This window comes from Megascapheus bottae, chromosome 9 (genome assembly GCF_031878675.1).
Source record: "Megascapheus bottae isolate mThoBot1 chromosome 9, mThoBot2.hap1, whole genome shotgun sequence".
Classification (NCBI taxonomy): domain Eukaryota; kingdom Metazoa; phylum Chordata; class Mammalia; order Rodentia; family Geomyidae; genus Megascapheus; species Megascapheus bottae.
The window spans coordinates 26,685,559-26,707,632 of NC_143517.1; the positions used below are offsets into that span (position 1 = coordinate 26,685,559).

The 22,074-nt window shown below is 42.1% G+C and overlaps 1 protein-coding gene across 1 annotated transcript in view; it reads left to right on the plus strand.

The window, feature by feature from the left end:
• Positions 1-2,190: 2,190 nt before the first annotated feature.
• The window catches only part of Zbtb10 (zinc finger and BTB domain containing 10), a 33,782-nt gene continuing 13,898 nt past the window's right edge, over positions 2,191-22,074 (plus strand). Inside the window, exons 1-2 of the mRNA XM_090338988.1 lie at positions 2,191-3,234; positions 14,773-15,664. Of these exons, the coding sequence (XP_090195114.1) occupies positions 2,209-3,234; positions 14,773-15,664 (1,918 nt within the window). The 5' untranslated portion in view covers positions 2,191-2,208. The remainder of the gene's footprint in view (positions 3,235-14,772; positions 15,665-22,074) is intronic.

A 22,074-nucleotide genomic window follows, 5' to 3' on the forward strand; every position in this document is an offset into this window, starting at 1 on the left:
AAAGAAGCAAGTGGCACTATATGTTAAGGAAATTTTGCCTTTTAAAATTAATATAAAAAAACATACCATATTCCACATTACACAAGTATACCTTTCTATACTATCTTTACTTAAAAATAGAAACTCTTATGAGGTAGTCTAATAGTTCTTCTATGCATTGCTTAAGGTGGAAATGTAAAAAAAAATCTTGTCCATTAATCTCTATATTCAATTATTTAAACACTTTTATATTGGTTTGTTACTTAATTAAGATAAATCTATTCCTTTCTTTTCCAGGCTGGGTCAAGACTGGTACTCGAACTCGGTACCTAATGCTTTGGCTCATTGGTTAGTGCTCCACTAACTTAGCCTCCAACTCCTAGTATCTTTAAAGTGGCTGGGGGAGACCTTCCACAGCTTGATACCAGTTTGAAAAAAAAAACTGGCTTGAAATAGGCTTGAACAAAATTATTTTTCAGATTTCTTGTACATGGCAAACTAGTAACCATGTTAGTGTTTGCTAGATTTAGCATATTTGAAGAGAATGTAAAACCCAGGAGGAATGAGCTCTAAATTGAATATTTTTTTTGCTGAAAAATCTCGACTGTGATTATTATTCTGGGAAGGGTCATTTCCAGCCTGATGTGTTCCTGTAACCTGAATAGTGAAAAGTCTTTTTTTTTTCTTTTTTAATCTTGTCTCCGGAGCTACATTCACATCCTGGGAACCGCGCACGACGCCGGTGTAAGCAGACTCCTCCCCGCTCGTGGGGAAAACCCTGCCTAATATTTATAACGTTATGACATACTGTAATACTCACAAGGTGGTTGTAGAAGTATAAACACGGCTGGAGTTATCTGATTGGCTGCCGGTGATGTAACACCCATGTCAATACTTCCCAGTGAACGCACGTGTTCGACCTTTTATTTAAATTTCCATTTCATCACAGCAATAAGACACTCGGGGCGGTGCATTTTCTGTGAAATGATTATTGCCTGGGGCCCGAGGTGCTTGCTGCCTCGCGCACACAATGCTCCGGAGGAGGTGTCCGCGGCTGGAACCTCCTCGCGGGAGAGGCAACGCCTGGTCCAGTCTTTTGTGAAGGCATCTCCACCCACCCGACGTCCCCCCAGCCAACCGCCCCCCCCCCAGGCAAATGACAAGGCTGGAGAGCAGCTGCCACCGCAGTCATTTCCAAAGTCCCAGGTGAACTCGTGGAGACGGGAGGAAAAATGTGCGTCCCGGGCGCGGGTAGGTGCGTGCGTGCGTGCGGGCGTCCGGGAGGGCGGCGGGGAGGCGGCCGGACCCTGACACTCGCCAGCTGTTTGTCCTCCGCGTAGCCCGGCCCCGGCCGCACACGCCCGCCCCCTCCCCAGACCCCCAGCCCCACGCCCGGCCTTTTGTCCCCCCCCCTCCAACCCCACCCCCGCCCCTAGGCGACTTCCTTCCCCCGCGGCCGCACCCCCGCCCCCAGGCCAGAGGCGCCGCCCGGCCCCTTTCCTGGTCCCCAGGCGCCCCCACCCCACCCCGGCCCAGCCCCAAGCCCAGCCCCCCTCCCCCAGCCGGCCCCCACCCTTTCCCCCTCCAGCGGTTACTGCTACCCCGGTGCATTGTGGGCGCACGGTCCGTTGTTCATTTGCCATTCGACCTCCGCCAGGGCCTGGTCGGACGGAAGCGCTCCGCCGGCTTTATTGTCGGTTCGTTATGTGGCGGAGCCCAGCAGTTTAACGCGCCTCCGGCCCGCAGCGCTTCGGAAGCCGGCGTCGGCGTCGGGACTCCTCAGCGAGCCGGAGGAAGGATATCTTGTTCGGAGAGTCGGTGCGGTGCGCTCTCGGCGTTCAAGGAGGGGGCAGCGGACGCAGCGTTGGGTCTTCCCCGCACTCCGCTTCTCAACTTCGAAGGCCCCACGCGCCCGGGCTCGCCGCTCCGCGCTCCGCCGCCCGCCCCCTTCTCCGCGCGGGACGCTGCCCGGAGCGCGGAGGGGCAGGGGGGTGGAGGAGGAGGAGCACGGCCGGAGGCGGCGGCCCGGCGGCCGTGGACGCGTGCGGCGCGGCGATCCCGGGAGCGAGCGCGAGCCGGCCGGGAGGGTGAGGCCGAGCCCCGCGAGACCCGAACGCCGGGGGCGGAGGCGGAGGCGAGACGGAGGGGGAGCGGCGGGGAGCGCGCGGGACGCGGCCCGAGGCCGGGCGCGAGCCGGGGCACCGGGCGGCGGCGGCGGCGGCGCGCGCCATGTCGTTCAGTGAGATGAACCGCAGGACGCTGGCGTTCCGAGGAGGCGGGTTGGTCACCGCCGGCGCCGGCTCCTCCGCGAACAATAACGCGGGCGCGGAGGCCTCGGCTTGGCCGCAACAGCCCCAGCCAAGACAGCCCCTGCCGGCGGCGCCGCCCGCGCTCCCTCAGCCCAATGGGCGGGGGGCCGACGAGGAAATGGAATTGGAGGGCCTGGAGCCCCACGACGCGGAGGCCTCTGCCGGGGTGGCCGCCGCCGTCGCCGCCACCGCCACCGCCACCGCCGCCGCCGCCGCCGCCGAGGGAGCCAAGGAGTTGCTGCTCCCCCAAGACGCGGGCGGCCCCACGTCGCTGGGCGGCGGTGGCGCGGGGGGCCCCCTGCTAGCGGAAAGGAACCGTCGGACTCTGGCCTTCCGAGGAGGTGGCGGCGGCGGGGGTCTCGGCAACAATGGCAGCAGCCGCGGCCGCCCCGAGACCTCGGCGTGGCCCCTGAGGCATTTCAATGGGCGCGGGCCGGCGGCGGTGGACCTGGAGCTGGACGCGCTGGAGGGGAAGGAGTTGATGCCGGACGGCGCGTCCCTGAGCGACAGCACGGAGGACGAGGAGGAGGGGGCGAGCCTGGGCGACGGCAGCGGGGCGGAAGGCGGCAGCGGCGGCAGCTGCGGCGGCAGCAGCAGGCGGTCGGGAGGCGACGGCGGGGACGACGCGGAGGGCAGCGCCGTGGGAGCCGGCGAGGGAGAGACGGTCCAGCACCTCTCGCTCGCGCGGCCCAAGTCCCTGATGCAGAAGCTCCAGTGCTCCTTCCAGACCTCCTGGCTCAAGGACTTCCCCTGGCTGCGCTACTCCAAGGAGACTGGCCTGATGTTTTGCGGCTGGTGTCTAAAGACCCCCGAGGATGGAAGGACCGTGGATCTTCCCCAAGCAGGGCACGACGAGCTTTCGCGGGGGACCCGCAACTACAAGAAGACCTTGCTCCTCAGGCACCACGACTCCACCGAGCACAAACTCCACGAAGCCAACGCCCAGGTACAGAATATCTTTCTCTCCCTCTGATCTTTTTTTTTTTTTTTGGTTGGGGGGGCTGGCAGCTTTGGCGGCTACTAAGCCCCGATTTGCCTGGGTGGAAGGCGGTCGTGCTAGTTGGGAGAGAGGTGCGGGGAGCTTATGCGGTGGCGGCGGCGGCGAAGCCCGGAGAGAACAAAGTTTTCTATAAAGTTGTGTCTGTAGAGGAGGGGACTGGGATGCAGTTTTCTAATCTCAGCGCCAAATTTCTTTTTTTTTTTTTTTTTTTTTGTGATTGGGCATCTTTGCCTCACAGGTAGAATCAAAAGACAAGTGAGATTGAAGAGAGGCTCAGAGATTGACTTTGGGTCATAATATTTTTGCCAGCTGTGATTTTAGGGAAGCCCCCTAGGCGCACTGAAGTTTAGCGCACTAGAGGAAGTCTGGCAACTCGAGGGAAGAGCATATCAAACAATTCTCGTAAGCTTTGATGCTATCCCGGTCAGGAAGACATCCCAACCTGAAAACATTTTTTGTATCTTGTCAAGATCGTGTGAAAGAGAACAAACGGAATCAGTTTGAATAGCACTCCTTTCTCATGAATGGTTTTGCTCAAACTCTTCCCTGTTGAACTTGTTGAACCTTCTTGCAGGGCTTATTTAGCTTTTTGGTTAGCTATAGCTTTTTCTTCTATCTAGATATCTGTTCTGAGATTTTTCTTACATTCTTCCCTTTCAAAAACTTCCTTGTAAACACAGTATGCATGAAGCACTTTAGCCTTAGCATTGGAAATGTTTGATATGAATTCTTCTGTTGAATAGCTGACTTGGAATGGTAAAGGATTTTCGAAACTCCTAGAAAACAAGTTTATCGTCTTAACATTTCTAATCTAAAGTAGCAGCCTAACTATTTAGATAGCCAAACAGATGTCAATTAGCTCTCCTTTTTGTGACTTAGCCAGCCTGGGGTGATGATGAAAATCATTCTTTTGTATTAGTAGCTAATCATCGATTTTAAAAAGCCAACATTTGGATACTAGCCTTGTCTTGTGTTTATGCGAGTACTCTTGCAGTTCAGCTATGTATACTGGAGTTAATTAGGAACAGTAGGGACCCCCAAAGAGCAGAAAGATTTCCTAGAAATTAAAGCTTTAACTTTAAAGTATAGTTATTTTTCCCGGTGGATAGTGCAGTAGTTGTTTTATTTTGTTTCTGTGCACAAACAATAGTTGTCTGAGCCATAGAAGTAAGGTCACTTACATGTACAAAGCCCAGAAAAGCTAAGTAAATTGACTAAATCCTGGGTGACAACTGAGACTAGAGCCTATAAGAAATGTTATAATGGAAAAACATTACCTGTTTTGTGTGTTTAGGGACTGAAAAAAGAGCAAACATTTTTTGACTTATGTGTGACAAGCACATTTTATTGGTCCATTTTACAAAGGAATCACTTCTGGCATTAAAAACGTTATGTAATATGTACTTGAAGTTAGTAAGAACATGGAAGGAGGCAACTTGTGAAAATGAAAACTGAATTTTTTCCAAATACTTGATAGGTTAGTATTAAGGAAGACAATTGGAATGAATTTTCTTAATCTACAGTGGACCAGTTACTCTCCCATCACAAATCTAGTTTCTTCCAATAGGAAGATCTGAATGGGAATACAAATTAGCAAATTAGAATTTGATTCTTAATGAACATGAAATTCAGAAGAAGAATTTAGCTGAAAAACTTAAGGTAGATTTAGTGTGGGTGGATCCTTCTTTAGGTTTTATATATCTATCACAGAAAGACCTTATTTGAACTGCCTGATCTGTTTGTCTGAAGGCTGTCTATTGGTTCTCTTGAATTTTGAGTGTTTCCCCCTTTGAATTGATACTTGTCATTTTTAGTTAACTATAGTTTGGGGGATGTCTTTATTCCAAGTATCGACTGCACTTTTCTGTCTTATTAATATGAGTGACAGATTCTTAATCTTAACTCCTTTGAGCAAAGTTCAGTTGTTGCCCTGAAGGTTCTGATTACCTGTAGGAGGCAGTATAACACAGCCTGAACGCAAATTTCTTGGGTCCAAGGTTGGTCTAGTCCTGGAGTCTTGATCCTCTCTTTAATAGGAAAATTACTTGTAATTTCCTAATATATGCAAAGCAAAGTACATGGGCCAGCACATAGTAATTCCATAAATAATTATCATGATTGCTTGCCTGTATTATTGTTGCAAAATTAAAATATATATTAGTGCTAGAGACCCAATCTAGGTCTTTGTCCATGCTAGGTGAATGCTGTACCACTGAGCTGCACTTGGCAACTTGGTATGTATTGGTGCCATCAGTTCCGTGAGTTCTACTTTGTCTCATGAAATCACTCGATTCTAGAGTGCAAAGTTTTTTTTTTTTTTTTTTTTTTTTTTTTTTTACCTTCTAAGACCAACTGTAAGAATCTTGCTGAACATTCTGAGTTTATTTCTCACAGTATTTTTTTTTCTCAGTTTCACTCACAAAGAATATCTTGTATTGCCTTGTCTCTTATGGACTTTGAAATAATTGTGGAATTAGACAAGAGATGACTTACTCCCTTTATTCCTCCCAATTTTATTTTTTCAGCACCAGAGTTTGAGACAAGGGTCTTCTGCTTGCTTGGTTGCTTGCCAGGCCAGCACATCACCCCTGAGGCAAGCCTCAATGCCAAGGCTTATTTTCTTTTCTCTCACTTTTTCGTTTGTTAGTCCTGAGTCTTGAACTCAGGGCCTGGGCACTGTCCTTGGACACTTTTTGCTCAAAGATAGTGCTCTGCCACTTGAACCACAGTACCACTTCTGGCTTTTTTTTTGAGTATATGGTACCCAGGAATCAAACCCAGGGCTTCTTGTATGCTAAGTGAGCACTCTACCACTAGGCTATGCTCCCAGCTCCTTCCTCATTATTTTCTATTATGATTTTTTTATTACTACATATTATATTAGTTGTACAAGGGTGGTAACTGTGACATTTTTTAATTATTTTTTTATTGGGGTAATATATAGAGGGGTTACAGTTAAATTCACCATGTAGTAGGTGAATTCCTTCTCACACATTGATACTGTGACATTTCTATACACCCTTGTCTGCCCAAACACAATCCTTACTCTAACACCCCCCCCCCCAATCAAATCATTCCTTCTCTCCTTAAAACTATTTCAGTGGTCTCTTCTCATGAATATAAAATACTTGGACCAACCATATTTACCCTTACCTGCTGAGTAACCTCCCCAACAGACCTGTTTTACTTTCTTGTCATCATGTTGAAGGACTTGAACTCAGCACCTGGGTTCTGTCCTTAAGTTCTTTTTACTCAAAATTGGCACTTCACCACTTTGAGCCACAGTGCCACTTCATTATTTGGTGGTTAGAGATTAGAGTCTCAGTGCTTCCTGTTACCATTTTATTTTTGTTGCCAGTTCTGGGTCTTTACTCCAGGTCTGGGTGTCATCTCTGATCTTTTGTTCAAGGCAAGCACTCTACCACTTGAGCCACAGTGCCCCTTCCAGCTTTTTCTGTTTATGTGGTACTGAGGAACGGAACCCAGAGCCTCATGGCATGTAGGCAAGCACTCTACCACTAAGCCACATTCCTAGCCTTCCTATCATTTTCAATGTATATTAATTGTACCATGGGACATCGTCATGCTTTGCATGTACATATATTGTATTTTCAGAGCAGCCTTACTCCTGATTGGGGAGAAGTTTGGGACAGGTCTTAGAATACTACTGAGAGTTGCTTTTATTTCCCATACTTTCTATATAGAGAAAAGTTCTAGAGTCCAGGAGTGTGGCCTAGTGGTAGAGTATTTGCATAGAATTCACAAAGCCCTGCATTTGATTCCATGGTACCACATACACAGAAAAAAGCCAGAAGTAGGTACTGTGGCTCAAGGACTGTGGGTAGGCTTTGAGTTCAAGTCCCAGAACTGGCAAAAAAAAAAATTGTAATTTGGCTGTAACCAGTAAATATTTGAACTCAAAGCTTCATTTTATTTAATTATTTCTATTTATTTTTGTCAGCTGTGGAGCTTGAACTCTGGGCCTGGGCACTGTTCTTGAGCTCTTTACCTCAAGGCTAGTGTTCTACCACTTGAGCCACAGCACCACTTCTGTTTTTTTTTTTTTTTTTCTGGTAGTTAATTGGAGACAAGAGTCTCCTGGACTAAGTACAGGCATGAACCACCCGCGCCCAGCTTATTTATTTTTAAGATGGAAGTCTTCGTGTTGCCCAAGTTGGCATTATAAACTCATCTGCCTCCATCTGCCAAGTGCTTGAATTATTGGTATGTGCCAATGTGCTCAGCTTTAAGGAGAATTCTTTAAACATACTGGGTCTGTTCTGGACCTTCTGTGACAGAGGTGGTCCTGTATTTATTAGGATTTACAAGACAACTAATTCTTTTGTTTATTAATTTTTTAGGGTGCTAAGATGCTAGTTTTTTTCCATTTGGGTGTGTGTGGGCGCGTACTTGCGCTGCTTCTGGAGCTTGAACTTTGGGCTTAGGCACTATCCCTGAGTTTTTATGATCAAGAGTAGTGCTTTACCACTTGAGACACAGCTCCACTTGTGGCTTTTGGTGTATGTGTACGGGGGGGGGGGGGTGATTGGAATTAAATGTCTCATAGTCTTTCCTTCCTAGGCTGGCTTGGAACCTTGATCCTTAGATCTCAGCCTCCTATCTCAGGAAATAGGATTACAAGCATGAGCTGCTATCAGCATCCAACTTTTAGTTTTACTTTTAATAATTACTACCTTCGTAGTTAAGTCTGAGGATTTGCTCGTTCATTTTTTTATTGCTGTTGTTGTTGGTTGTGGGGCTTGAACTCTGGAGATTGAGTCTCAAGGACTTTAGTGCCCAGGCTGGCTTTGAACCGAGATCCTCAGATCTCAGCCTCCTAAGTAGCTAGGATTATAGGCGTGAGCCACTGTGCCCAACCTTGTTCAGTGGCCTAGAGGACTTTAAAATTGCCTTACTCTCTGTGTAAGTAATTGCCTTACTTATCTCTGTCTTGGTTCATACCACTTTCTGCCCAATTGTGAAATTCTGAGACAGTCACTTCTTTTGTCAACCTTTTTTCTTTTGGTGCCAGTCCTGTCCTGGGACCTGAACTCAGGGACTGGATACTGGCAGTGTCCCTGAGCTTTTTTGCTCAAGGTGAACTCTCTATTGGTCACAGCTCCAATATTGGCATTTGGGGCAACTAATTGGAGATAGAGTCTCACTGACTTTTTTGCTTAGGCTGTCCTCAAACTGATTTTTAGATTTCAGCACCCTGAGTAGCTAGGAGTAGGTACGTACATGTGAGCCTGGCTACCTGTCTATAGTTTGCTCAGCCAGTAACATGCACCTAAATTATTATTATTGTAAGTTCAGTTAACTTTTCCAGAAATTCACTGATGTATCCATACTGTGATGTGATTGAAATGCTGATTGATACGTTCTCAGGAGAAGCCCCTCCCCCCCAAAAAAAGAAAAGTGAGATCTGTCAGCTTTTTTTTTTTTTTCTCACCCTCTCCTGGGGCTTGAACTAGGCCTCAAGCTCCTGCTGGGCTTTTTTGCTTAGGGCTGATACTCTTACCTCTAGAGCCAAGCCATTGTGATGGTTAATTGGGGATTAGAGTCTCTTGAATTTGTTTTCCCCCTGGGGTGGCTTTGAGCTGCTCTCCTCAGATCTCAGCCTCCTGAGTAGCTAGGAGAGAATTCTTGGCCCTGGCCTTTCTTACTTTTTGACCAAATAGGACTAAAGGTTTATTTGTTGGATTTTTATTGTCCTTTGTTTTGTGTTTTATTTTTACTTGGTCGGTTAGTATTTAACAATTTAGGAAGTAAGTTTAAAAGACATTGGCTGGAAAATTGATATTAAATAGGTTACTACTATTAAGATAATAGGTATGTTTAGTTTATATTAATATTAAAATATTAAATGGGCCTGTTTCCTTAAGTTACTACTGAACAATAATTTTGTGCCATGCATTTAGTGACAGTCCTGGGGCTTGAATTCAGAGCCTGGATGCTGTCTCTGACATTGAGCCACAGCTCCACTGGTTTTATGAACTGAAATCCTAGATTTACAGGCAGGAGCTACCAGCATCTGGTTATGAAATTAATCCTTTCACTCCTCCCCCTCCCCCTTCCCTTCTTCCCCTTTCTATTTAGGCTATTTAGTTTCTCCTGTGTTTTTGTCTGTTTATATATGTGTGTGGTTTTTGTTTTTGTTTTTTGGTATTGTATTTCATAGCTGTGATTGGATTTTTCTCATAAGTTGACTAAGTTTGGGGATTTAGCTCAGTGGAAGAGTACTTGAAAGTACAGCGTCCTGATGAGTTCAATGCTCAGCTCCAGGGGAAAAACAAAAAGGAAGGAAGCAAGCTTTATTTAATATTAGGCACTGGTGGTAAAACCTGTAAGACTTTCTTTTGCCCTCAAGGAACTTGTTATTCTATTGAGAGACAGGTGTGACAAAATGATAAAGCTAGTATAATGGAAGTATGTTCCAGGAACTGTAAAGAAACTAAAGGAAGGTTGATCAGCAGTTTTGCCTGTCAAGGTTGAAAAAAGCTCATGTCATTAATTACAATAATCCTATATAGAGTTTGACTAAGAAGAGGAGGCTTTCTGGCTATTAATTTGGAAGCAGCTTAGGGAAAATGAAGGTATCGTAAGGTTGGAGGTCTGGCCCGGGGGAAGAAAGAACCAGTTTGAGGTGAAGTGCCCAGTAAGGGCAAGGCTCTCTTGAATTCACATTCTAACTGTTCTCCCTAGTGCCCGTTCCCCTCAAATAAAAACAGAATGCAAGTCTTAGTGTCCCTCAGAGAAATGGATAGTATGGCTCCTGAGCCAAGGTGTAAGTTAAGCTTGAAAGAGAAGGTGGACTCCAGGTTTCATACTGTAAATATTATATTTTTATGGAAGTGGGGTTATGATTAAAGTGATGAGTGAAAAAGTTGAGAAATAGCGCCATGCCCCAAGTTCAGGATTCCCTCCCCCCCAGCCCAAAAAACAAATGAGATTACATTTTATTTAGATAACAAATTGCTATTGCAGTTTTAAATAAAGAAAAATTATCAGATGTGTATGAGGTGTGTAAAGGAATAGTTCTGGTTTATAAGAGGATTGAGAATTTAAGGAGGGACCTGGCAATAAGTGATTTTTTTTCAATTATACTTTATTGTCAGGGTGATATAGAGGGGTTAGTTACACTTGTCAGGTAGTGGGTACATTACTTCTTGAACATTGATACCCCTTCCCATGTTTTTCTCCCAGTTTCCCTCTCCTCATCCCTTCCTAGTCATCTTGATTTTTCCCCCCTTCCCTTCCGTATTTCATCCTCCATTACTCCTACCCCAGCCCGCCCACCACCCCCTCCTCCTCCTCCTCCTCTTCTTCTTTTTCTTCTTTTTTTGGGGGGTGGTGGTGGTCATGGGGCTTGAATTCTGGGCCTGGGCACTGTCCATGAGCTCTTCAGCTCAAGGCTACTGCCCTACCCCTGGGGCCACAATGCCACTTCCAGTTTTCTAGTGGTTAATTGGAGCTAAGAGTCTCACTGACTTTAGTGCCTGGCTTGACTTTGAACTGTCATCCTCAGATCTCAGCCTCCTGCGTAGCCAGGATTACAGGGTGAGCCACCGTGCCTGGCTACTTACGGGTTTTCTGTTTATGTGGTACTAAGGAATCAAACCCAAGACTTCATGCTTGCTGGGCAAGCACACTACCACTAAGCCACCTTCCCAGCCCCAAGACTGGATGTTAGAAACACCTTAAAATGCATCTACTTTCCCTACCTTCTTACAGAATTAGTATTTCTGAGGATAGTGCTTAAGCCAGAAGGCAATAATGTCACTCAAGTATATCGTACAGCTGATCAGAAAGTTACAAAAGTGAGCTGCTGCTTTTCTTTTTCTCCCTCTGTTCCCACCCCCTTCCTTTTTTTCCCTTTGCTTTTTTGGCACATCTCAGCCTCATTCTAGGATTACAGGCCTATGATACACAGGTTCCTAACTTTGTCATGTGTTTCATAAATTGAATTTGATTTTTTCCAAAATTTGAATTTGTAAGTGGAAATGTTTTCCATTTTATTGCTCCAGTAAGTAGCTGCAGCAAAAGTGATACAGATTTTGATGTTTTTCATGCTGCTTATACTCTTGTATAAGAAAAGCCTTCTGCTATTCTAATTATTAAAAAAGGAAGGAAATTCTTAGGGAAGTGCATACGACTTGTTGCTTTTTGGCTAAGTAGAGGTATTCTATCACAAATGGATAGACTGTAGATAAGCTGAAAGTAAAGCTTCTTGAAGTTTATATTACTTGCAACTCATTAGCCTTTCTTTCTTCCTCTGTCCTGTAAAGGGAGAAAGCTCTACAGGTTGATGCTTTAGCTAATTCTCAAAACTGGAATGCTAAAACTGACAGTGAAGTCTTCCCTTCCTTTTCTTTCTTCCCTTTTTCTTTCTTCCCTTCCCTTCCTTTCCTTTCTTTTAATTTCATCACATAAATTCTACTGATAAAACCTTTTAGGGCTGGGAGTTTGGCTTTAGTGGTAGAGTGCTTGACTGGCATGCATGAAGACCCTACCCTAGGTTAATTTCTCAATACCACATATAGAAAAAGCCAGAAATGGTGCTATGGCTCAAGTGGTGGAGCTCTAGCCTTGAGAAAGCCCAAGGACTGGCAAAAGAAGGAAAAAATTTCTAAATATTTTCCAGACTATCTTTCATTAACATCCTTCCTCATTTCAAAGTCTTTATTTCTTACAAATAACACCATTGGCTGTAGCTTCCCAATTTTTTCAGTCCAATCCTATAACCACTTCTAAAAAGTCTGGCCCTAGGTTCAGCCCTGAAATAATGTATATATACAGAGTAGCTCTGTAAAGTACCCATAGTAGTGATTAGTTTATTTATTGATAGAGTAATTTTTATTAGAACCATGTTATCAGTAAAAGAGGGTTGTAATTGTCACATACTCACAAATAGATACAATGTATTCCTGTCACTACTGCCTTTGTTTTGTCACTGTCCCTTATTCTCTTGCCCCTCTCCTAATACACTTTCAACAGGTTTCATAGTTGTATCCTCATATTTTATAAAGTATTTGGATATCGATTGCCTTTCATATTAGCCTAACTTCCTCACTAGTACCCAACCTCCCAAGGAATGATTTATGTCAGTCCTGGGGCTTGAAATCTGGGCCTGGGCGCGGTCGCTGAGCTCAAGGCTACTGCCTGACCCCTTGAGCCAGTGCCATTTGTGGCTTTCTAGTGGTTAATTGGAGATACGAGTCTCAGGAACTTTAGTGCCTTGGCTGGCTTTGAACAGTGATCCTCAGATCTCAGCCTCCTAAGTAGCTAGGATTACAGGCTTGAGCCACTGTGGTTGGCAGGATGGGTTTCATTTTTATTCTCTATTCTCCATCCCCTCTTGCCTTCATTGAGGGCACTTCATACTGTGTAGTAGCTTAGTGCAATTCAAAATTATTAACCCTCTGTTTCTTCCCCTTCTAGTTCTCTGTGTTCCATGTTTATGGTCTATGTATACTCACTTAATTACACATACAGGATCTCTTTATGTAATCCAGACTGGCCTGGAATTTTACATCTTCTTGATTCTGTCAGATACTGGGACTATCTGTGTGTACTACCAAATAGGCAATTCTTTTCTATGATCTGCTAAAAGGTGCTGAACATTTACCACTAATAAACGTGTCTAAGTGCTTGTTCTTATTTCATGAGTTTGGAGGGGCACCCTGAATTTTTTTGCATGAATTGAGGTGTTTTTTTTTTTTTTGTCGGTCATGGGGCTTGAACACTGGGACTGGGCTCTGTCCTTGCTCTTCAGCTCAAGGCTACTGCCCTAAACCCTTGAGCCATAGTGCCACTTCCAGTTTTGTAGTGATTAATTGGAGATAAAGAGTCTCAAGGACTTTTGTGCCCAGGCTAGCTTTGAACCACAACCCTCAGATCTCAGGAAGTAATGAGGAATGTTGTCAAAGCAAGGGACACTATTGTTTTTACAGTAATAAGAAAAAATAGTGTTTGATTTGGATAACGGTGTCAAAATAATTGACGTCTGGGGATGGTCAATGGGCTGGCTTACAATCTCAGTTTTTAAAAATTTGGGTATTTGGATGAGTGACCATGACTCATGCCTATAATCCTAGCTGCTCTGGAGGCTGAAATGTTAGGATCCCAATTGAAAGCCAGTTTAGGGACAGGAAAGTTCATGAGCCAGAAGTGGATCAGTGGCTGAAATGAGCATGAATCTTGAGCATAAAACATCAGGGATGATATTTGGGTCCATAGTTCAGGCCCCAAGTACCAGCATAAAGGGGGAAAAAAGACCTTCAGTGTGATAAAGAATAGCAAAACTTAAGAAATTGGTACCACTAGCTCAGAAAGTGCAGGGCACAGAAGATATCCTAGAGTGGCTGCTACAGTTAGATGTAACCACTTAAACTGTTAGAACTGTTTGTATGAACTTTAAGCAGTTCTTGACTTGAAAGTAAATTCAGTGCATTCACAAACATAGACTTGTCGATGATTTTACTCATTGTTTAAAATGTTTGCTTCCTCCTGGTACTCACATATTGCCGCTCCTGGGATTTGAACACAGTGCCTGGGCACTGCCCCCAAGCTTCTTTTGTTGTTAAAGGCTAGTACTCTACCATCTTAAGCCACAATGCCACTACTGGTTTTCTGGTGGTTAATCGGCACTTTCTATGTGGTACAGAGGAATAGAACCTGAGTCTTCCTGCATGTTAGGCAAGCACTCTACCACTAGGCCACACTCCAGTCCCATTTTTTTACTCTTTGTCACAAAATTTTACATAGGGTTTTGCCTAAATGAAAGTGATACTGTATAGATCTGCAATTAGTCTATGTTTAGTAAGAAGTAAACTTTATATTCATGAAAGACTTTGAAATTCAGGTATTTTAACTCACCTTGGAGTTTATAGTATTCATAACCCTAAAGAGATGAGGTATTTTGAAAATTGATTATGAAGTTATAGAATTAGGCAGAAGAAACACTTCTAACAATCATAGGTTTATTACCCAATTGGCCTAACTGCTGGGTTTGTTGTTGTTTTACCTCTTCAGTGGTCTTAGATAAGGTGATTTACTCACTGTGTGCAGATTTAAGCTCAGTGGGAAGAGACATCTTCTTTCCTGTCAGAGATAAAGCAGATTAATTTGATTCCTATAAATGAAATTTTTTCTTTCTTTCTTTTTCAAATAAAGAATAGCCTTTTACTTTCATTTTAAATTACCTTAATTCATGTCCTTAGCTTATATTTGAAAAGAATTACCAATGAAATTCTGCTGATCTTCAGTCATTTTCTCTATAACTGTATAGTGGACTGTGCCACACATTTTACTACTCCTCTCCTTTAGATATTTGGTATTATGAGTAGTTTAATTCTAAATGCATAGTAATTACTCCAGATTATATGTTCAATTAGTACTTTAATAAAATGCATGTTATTTGTTTTCCTTTGATGGGGGTTTAAATGTAAATAAAATTTAATAATGTTTTCCATCCAATTACAGGAGTCAGAAATTCCATCAGAGGAAGGGTACTGTGACTTTAATAGTAGGCCAAATGAAAACTCTTATTGCTATCAACTTCTTCGACAACTAGATGAACAGAGAAAGAAAGATATTCTTTGTGATGTCAGCATTGTGGTGAGCGGGAAAATCTTTAAAGCTCATAAGAACATCCTGGTTGCAGGCAGCCGTTTCTTTAAGACTTTATATTGCGTTTCAAACAAAGAAAGCCCTAACCAAAACAATACTACCCATTTAGATATTGCTGCAGTTCAAGGTTTTTCAGTCATCCTGGACTTCTTATATTCTGGTAACCTGGTGCTCACAAGCCAAAATGCCATTGAAGTGATGACAGTGGCCAGCTACCTTCAAATGAGTGAAGTTGTTCAGACTTGCCGAAATTTCATTAAAGATGCCTTAAATATAAGCATTAAATCAGAAGCTCCAGAGTCTGTAGTTGTGGACTATAATAATAGAAAACCAGTTAATAGAGATGGTCTGTCTTCATCACGGGATCAAAAAATTGCCAGCTTTTGGGCAACACGGAATCTTACCAATTTGGCAAGTAATATAAAAATTGAAAATGATGGTTGTAATGTCGACGAGGGCCAAATAGAAAACTACCAAATGAATGACAGTAATTGGGTCCAGGATGGTTCTCCTGAATTGGCTGAAAATGAATCTCAAGGCCAAACAAAAGTGTTTATTTGGAATAATGTGGGCTCCCAGGGAATTCAAGAGACTGGCAAAACAAGGAGGAAAAACCAGACTACAAAGAGATTTATTTATAATATACCACCTAATAATGAAACAAATTTGGAAGATTGCTCAGTGATGCAGCCACCCGTTACCTATCCAGAAGAAAGTAAGACTCTAATCATCAAGGAAGAACCAGGTAAATACTATTATATATGTGCAGTGCTGTCTGTTTTCGTTATAAGTCTAGTTAGATAAATCTTTAAATAGGTTTTTAACATTGTTTTATTGTTATTATAAAGGTGATGAACAGAGGGGATAGTTACGTAAGTCAAGTAAAGAATACATTTCTTTTTCTTTTAACATTTCTTTTTTAGATAATGTCACCCCTTCCCTGTCTCCAGTTTTTCCCTTCCATACCCTCCCACAAGTTAATTTTCAGCATAGTGTCCAGTGAGTACCACTGCTGAAATAGTTTTAAAGTATATTTTTAATTAACAGTGTCTTACTATAAAAGCAATAGGCATCATGCTACAATTTAGTGCTTAAAGAAGAATAAAGGGGAGAAATCATAAAACATTTGGTATATTTTAACTTTAGTGATTTTTAAAAAAACTTACAATAATAACCAAGTATTACATATACAGATACTTCTTGACATAATATGAGCTTATGTCTCCATAAGCTGATCATAACAAAGATGAAACTGTCAGTAAAAAATTATTTAATATACTTAGCCTAACATAAATGTGTTCAGAACAGCTAAAGAAGACCTGCAATTGAGCAGAATCATCTCACACTTCAATGATGAGTAACAGGAAACTTATTAAGTGCTCTATTAACAGCCAAAAAGTGGTTGGTATACTTTGTGCTGGAAAATTTTCATATTGAAATACTATCTGGAATAGTATCTGGGATACTCTCCTATCTAGGATAGGAGAGTATTTCTTGTTAAGAATTTAGTCTTATTTGCATACGTATAGTTCTTTGATTTGGCTTGCTTTAGCCTCTGGCTCATAATTTTGCAAGTGACAGGAAAGATAGTGTTTAGTTCTGATATGAAATCCATTACTCTTATCATTTTGGAACACTTATGAGATCTTTTTAACATCTTTTGTGTTCTGTAGAATTTTGCTAATTTTGAGATTTTACATTTTATTGAGGACCACTGTTATGTGTTCTCTACAGAACTTTTAAGTTCATTCACTGGCACCATCCACTAGCACTATTTGCATTCTTTCTCCTTTGCATTATATGTATTTGATATCTTTCTCTTGGCTGTATATTCCTAAAAGAATGTAGACAAGAATCTTAGCATGTCACATTCATAGGTAATTTTTTTCACTGTGGGGTGGAGTATTACTGTTAGAGTAGAAATACAGAGATTTGAAGTTTTCCTTTACCTTGAGTTTAATCTAGCTGGTTATGCCTAAATTTATTTGAAAAAGCAGCACGATGGGTTTAAGATTCCCTATGCATACCTCAGGTTTGTTCATGACTGCCACAAGACTTAATGCCTCAAAGTACTGTGACTACTCAGTGTCTGATTTATATGATGACCATTACTTTTTTGTTGAAAGGACTGTGCCATTTTTTAGTTTCCAGAGGACGAAATACTATAGTAATTCTATGAACTAGTTTTTGGATTTGGGTTACTTTTCACTGGTAGAAATTTCACATGTATGTATGGTGAATACTATTTGCTGCTCTTTCCCCTTGTCCTTAAGTTTTTAACAAGAAAATCTCTGAATATACACTCATTAGCTGGCAGTTTGTTTGGGGTTATCAATAATGTAGAGTTCCCAAAAATGAGAGCTATATATTGACTTTTGGCTGCATGTGTTCCAAATATGGTAGAAATTCTGTTGTATTGTAAAATATATATGAACATTTGCACACATACAAATGTCTTTTGGAAAATAAGCAAATGTTTTGGGTGATGACAAAATTAATCCAAACTATGCTCTTAAATGCTATATAATGGAGTGACTTGGAAATCTCTAATAATAGGACTATAATATAAAGTTTCAAAACTAGCAACACTTAGTAATTATGTTACCAGACATCTTAGTGTCATTGTATCCATGGACCAGGCCTATCAAAATTACTAGTAATTTAATTAGTGTTTTTACTTTGTCTCTCACATCTCTTCTAAGCTTATTCTTATGCCATGGATACACTTTGACACCTGCATTTGCTTGAAGTCACAAATTCAGTTCCATCAATGATAACGTACATTGTGTCTGTTAAATCTTTTTTGCAGTTTTCTGGTGTCTCTAAATCAATATAATTTGGTGGCAGGAAACAGATCTTATCTTCCTAAAAGAGGAGATATGTCAGGTAGGGCAACCAACCAGTCAGACTAGTATTTTCAGGTACTCTTCATAGCTTATACTCATACAAGTAGCCCTTACTGGCAAAGACTACACCTGCACTGGACATGATAGCACTGTCTGTCTTAGGCACATAGAAATATTGCCAATAAGTGAGGACTTTATTTATTTATTTATTTACTTGTTTATTTATTTAGGTTGGTCCTGAGGCTTGAAGTGTAGGCCTGGGCATTGTCCCTGAGCTCTTCAGCTCAAGGCTGGTGCTCTACCACTTTGAGCCACAGCACCATTTCTAGTTTTTTGGTGTTAATTGGAGATAAAACTCTCATAAACTCTACTACCTGAGCTGGCTTTAAACTGTGACCCTCAAACCTCAGCCTCCTTAGTAGATAGGATTACAGGCATGAACCACTGGTGCCAGATTAAGGACTGATTTTTATCAAAGCCTTTGAGGAGTTGCTGGATCCTAGCAAGCTGAAAACAAGAAAAGAAGATTCTTGAGGACCTTTCTTCACTTTCCTTGATTTTCTTCCGGTAACAGAATGTTCAAACTATGCAGTTGACTAATAAGCATTGTGAATAGCCTTATTATTGTTAATCAGCAGCTACTATTCTCTGAGAAACAGCTTCATAATTAAAGTTGCCCTCCAGTGGTTTCTTATACTTTACCCCAAATGAATCCCAGAATAATTTGAAAGATAACTCCAGTAGCATAAAGATATATATATATATATTTCCTGTGATTTCAAGAATACAGATAATTATTATGACCTATCATTTTATTTTTTGCTCAAGGGTAGCACTAGCTCTTGAACCACTGCTACTACTGGCCTTTTTTTTTTTTGGTGGTAGTGGTGGTGGGGGCAGCCGAGGGGGGTTTGGTTAACTGGAGATGAATCTTCTTGACTTTTCTGTCCAGGGCTAGCTTTGAACATATCAGCCTTCCAAGTAGCTAGGATTTTGGCTACCAGTTCATGGAACTGTAATATAAGGTTTTTGTTTTTGTTTTTTGAATGCTATTAGTGTGGCTCTCATTAGAGTATCTAGCAAGCCAAAAAAAAAAAAAATCCCAGAGTTTAAACACCTACTACTGCCATTAAAAAAAGAAGAAGAAAAGAAAATGTAAGACAAGGTCTCAAAGAAGGAAAAAAAATATATCTTGTGGAAACACTATGGTTAGGAAATACTATTACATATGGGAGGCTAACAAAGATCGTTTTTTTTTGGTCATTGGTGGGACTCTGGGCCTGGGCATTATCCCTGAGCTCTTCAGCTTAAGGCTACGGCCCTACCCTTGAGCCAGAGAACCACTTCTGGTTTTATGGTGGTTAGCTGGAGATAAGAGCTAAAAACTAAATTGCTTGTTGGACAGAAGATTAACTATGTTCAGCCATGTGTCTACATATTTTGGGTGCTTCCATACTGGGTCTTTGGAATAGAACAGTAGTTCATAGTTTAGCAGTAGATTGAAAATCATTTATAAGCATTACAAACCATAATACTTCTGTGATCATTTTACTAGGGAATTCCAATTTAATTGGTATTTTTGTGAGGTCTAGATGTGGTTTTTGTTTTAAATTCTGCAAGTGGTTCTGCTATGAGTCAGTTTGAGATGCACTAACAGTGAAAAGAGTCTAAACTGAATCAAACAATGGATTTCAAAATTACCCACTGTATGAATTTTGTTAAATTAAGACTCCTATCCTCAGTTTTATTTTTGTTTTTGTTACTATAAAGATAATATACAGGGGAGTTAGCATTTATTCAGGTAACTAGTACATTTCCTTTGAGGCAATGTCACTCCTTTTCTTAGTTTTTCTTCCCATCCATTTCCTTTTGGGCAATGTCGTCCCTTCCCTATCCTACTCCCAGTTTTTTCCTCTCATCCCCACTTACAAGTTGTATAGTTCATTTTCAACATTATTTCTAGTGACTACTGCCACTGCCACTGCCACTGCCACTGCAGTCTCTCCAGTGTCTGTGTCCCCCCTTAACCCTCCCAAAGACAAACAAGACAAAATGTGGTGATTAGTTCGTAGGATTATCAAGGAAACTAAGTGAAGAGCAATCATGGTGTTCTAATCTTCCTTATTAAAGTTGGGAAAGACTACTAGGGTTAGTATCAGTTTTTCCAGTGCTGAGTACTTTTTGCCAAATGTTAGTTTTGTAGAGCTTTACTTTGACTACTTACAAAGCAACCAGAAGTGGAGCTCTGGCTCTAGTGGTAGACCACTAACCTTGAATAAAAGGAGCTCAGAGACAGAGCTCAGACCCAGATTTCAAGACCCAGGACCAAAATATAACAATAACAAGGGCAGGGGAGGGGGACAGGAACTCCTCTACTTCAAGTACTCCTGTATATCAGAAATGATTAAATGAGGCCAGGTGTGGTGGCTCACATCTGTAATCCTAGCTCCTCAGGAGGCTGAGTTCTAAGGATCAAGGTTCAAAGCCAGCCCAGGCACAAAGGGATCTGAGACTTTTTTTTTTTGCCAGTCCTGGGCTTGAGCTCAGGGCCTGAGCACTGTCCTTGGACTTTCTCAAGGCTAGAGCTCTACCACTTGAGCCTCAGCACCACTTTCGGCTTTTTTCTATGTATGTGGTACCGAGGAATCGAACCCGGGTCTTCGTGCATGCTAGGCAAGCACTTTAACCACTAGGCCAAACTCCCGGCCCGGATCTGAGACTCTTAACCTCCACTTAACCTCTAGAAAATGGGAAGTGGAGTTTGGCTCAAGAATAAGGTGGTAACCTTGAGCTGAAGCACTCAGGGACAACTCCCCCACCTCCAGGCCCAGGAGTAGTATCTAATTTTTAGGGGTGGTACTGAGATTTTTAAATTCAAGGACTTGGATTTGGCAAGTGCTCTATTAGTCTAGCCTCACCTCCAGCCCCTTTCACTTGTAGATTCCAGTCATCTGCTTTTATTCTTTTTAATCTTCTCAAACAACCAAAATTACAGGTGTGAAGTACAATGTCTGGTCCTATATAGTGAAACTTAAATGAAATAGATGAAAGAACTAACTGCTAGATACAAAGATTGTTTTTGTCTTATTTTTAGATATCTGCTATTATTAAAATGAAAGAAATAAGTAGCCATCATTTAGCTAGGTGATTATTTCAGCATTATATATCCATGTCCAGTCAGAAGTGTCATTTTATGAGTTATTCTGTTTACTTTCTAATCTCATACATCTATCCAATTCTATTTCTATTCTATGTTTCTATCCTGTTTTATGTCTGTTGCCTCTTCTCTTATTTATTGTATTCTACTTAGACTTGATGACTAACCTCAAACAAGATTTTTTTTTTTTTTACCAGTCCCAGGCTTGAGCTCAGGGCCTGAGCACTGTCCTTGGACTTTCTCAAGGCTAGAGCTCTACCACTTGAGCCTCAGCACCAATACTGGCTTTTTTCTATGTATGTGGTACCAAGGAATTGAGCCTGGGTCTTAGTGCATGCTAGGCAAGCACTCTACCACTAGGCCAAACTCCTGGCCCCAATCAAACAAGATTCTTGAAAGCCAACATTTCATGTTTCAGAATGGTCTTTTTCTACTTGGAAAGAAATAGTTTGGATTTGTTTATTTTTTGTTAAACAATCTGAACCAGTGTTTTGTTGTTTTTTGTTTTTGTTTTTTTGTTTTTTTCTCAGTCTGGTAGCTCTTTAGCCCTGCCCCTGAGCCTGGGCCTTGTCCCTGTGCTGTTCAGCTCAAGGCTACTCCTTGCTTCTGCACCACTTGTAGTTTTCTAGTGGTTAATTGGACTTGAGTCTCACCGTCTTTAGTGTCTGGGCTTGCTTTGAACCGTGATCCTCAGATCTCAGCCTCCTGAGTAGCTAGGATTACAGGTTTTTTTTCTTTTTTCTTGTCTTCCTCTTCCTCTTCTGAAGCAAAATTCATGTCTGTAGCAAATGAATCATTGGTTACTTGGCTCCTATTTCATTCTTATCAGTTTAACAGTTAATTGCTTGATTGAGGTTTTGGCTGGTTTTGAATTTTGGCTGGTTTTGAATAAAGGTACAATGGTGATGTGATAAATTGATTACCAAGTCCAGAACACTGTTGTGTAAACTTATTATCAGTCTGGGACTAGCTCACCTATTTCAAGATTGGGATTCTTGTTTGTTTGCATAGTACTGGAATTTAAAGTTAGGGCTTCTTGCTTCCTTGCCGATAAGCCTGCCCCTTGCCATTTTTCTTTAGTTAATTTTAGGGTAGAATCTCATGTTTTTGCTATGGCCAGGCCTGTTAGCTGTTTTTCTGGGAGTGCCTTCA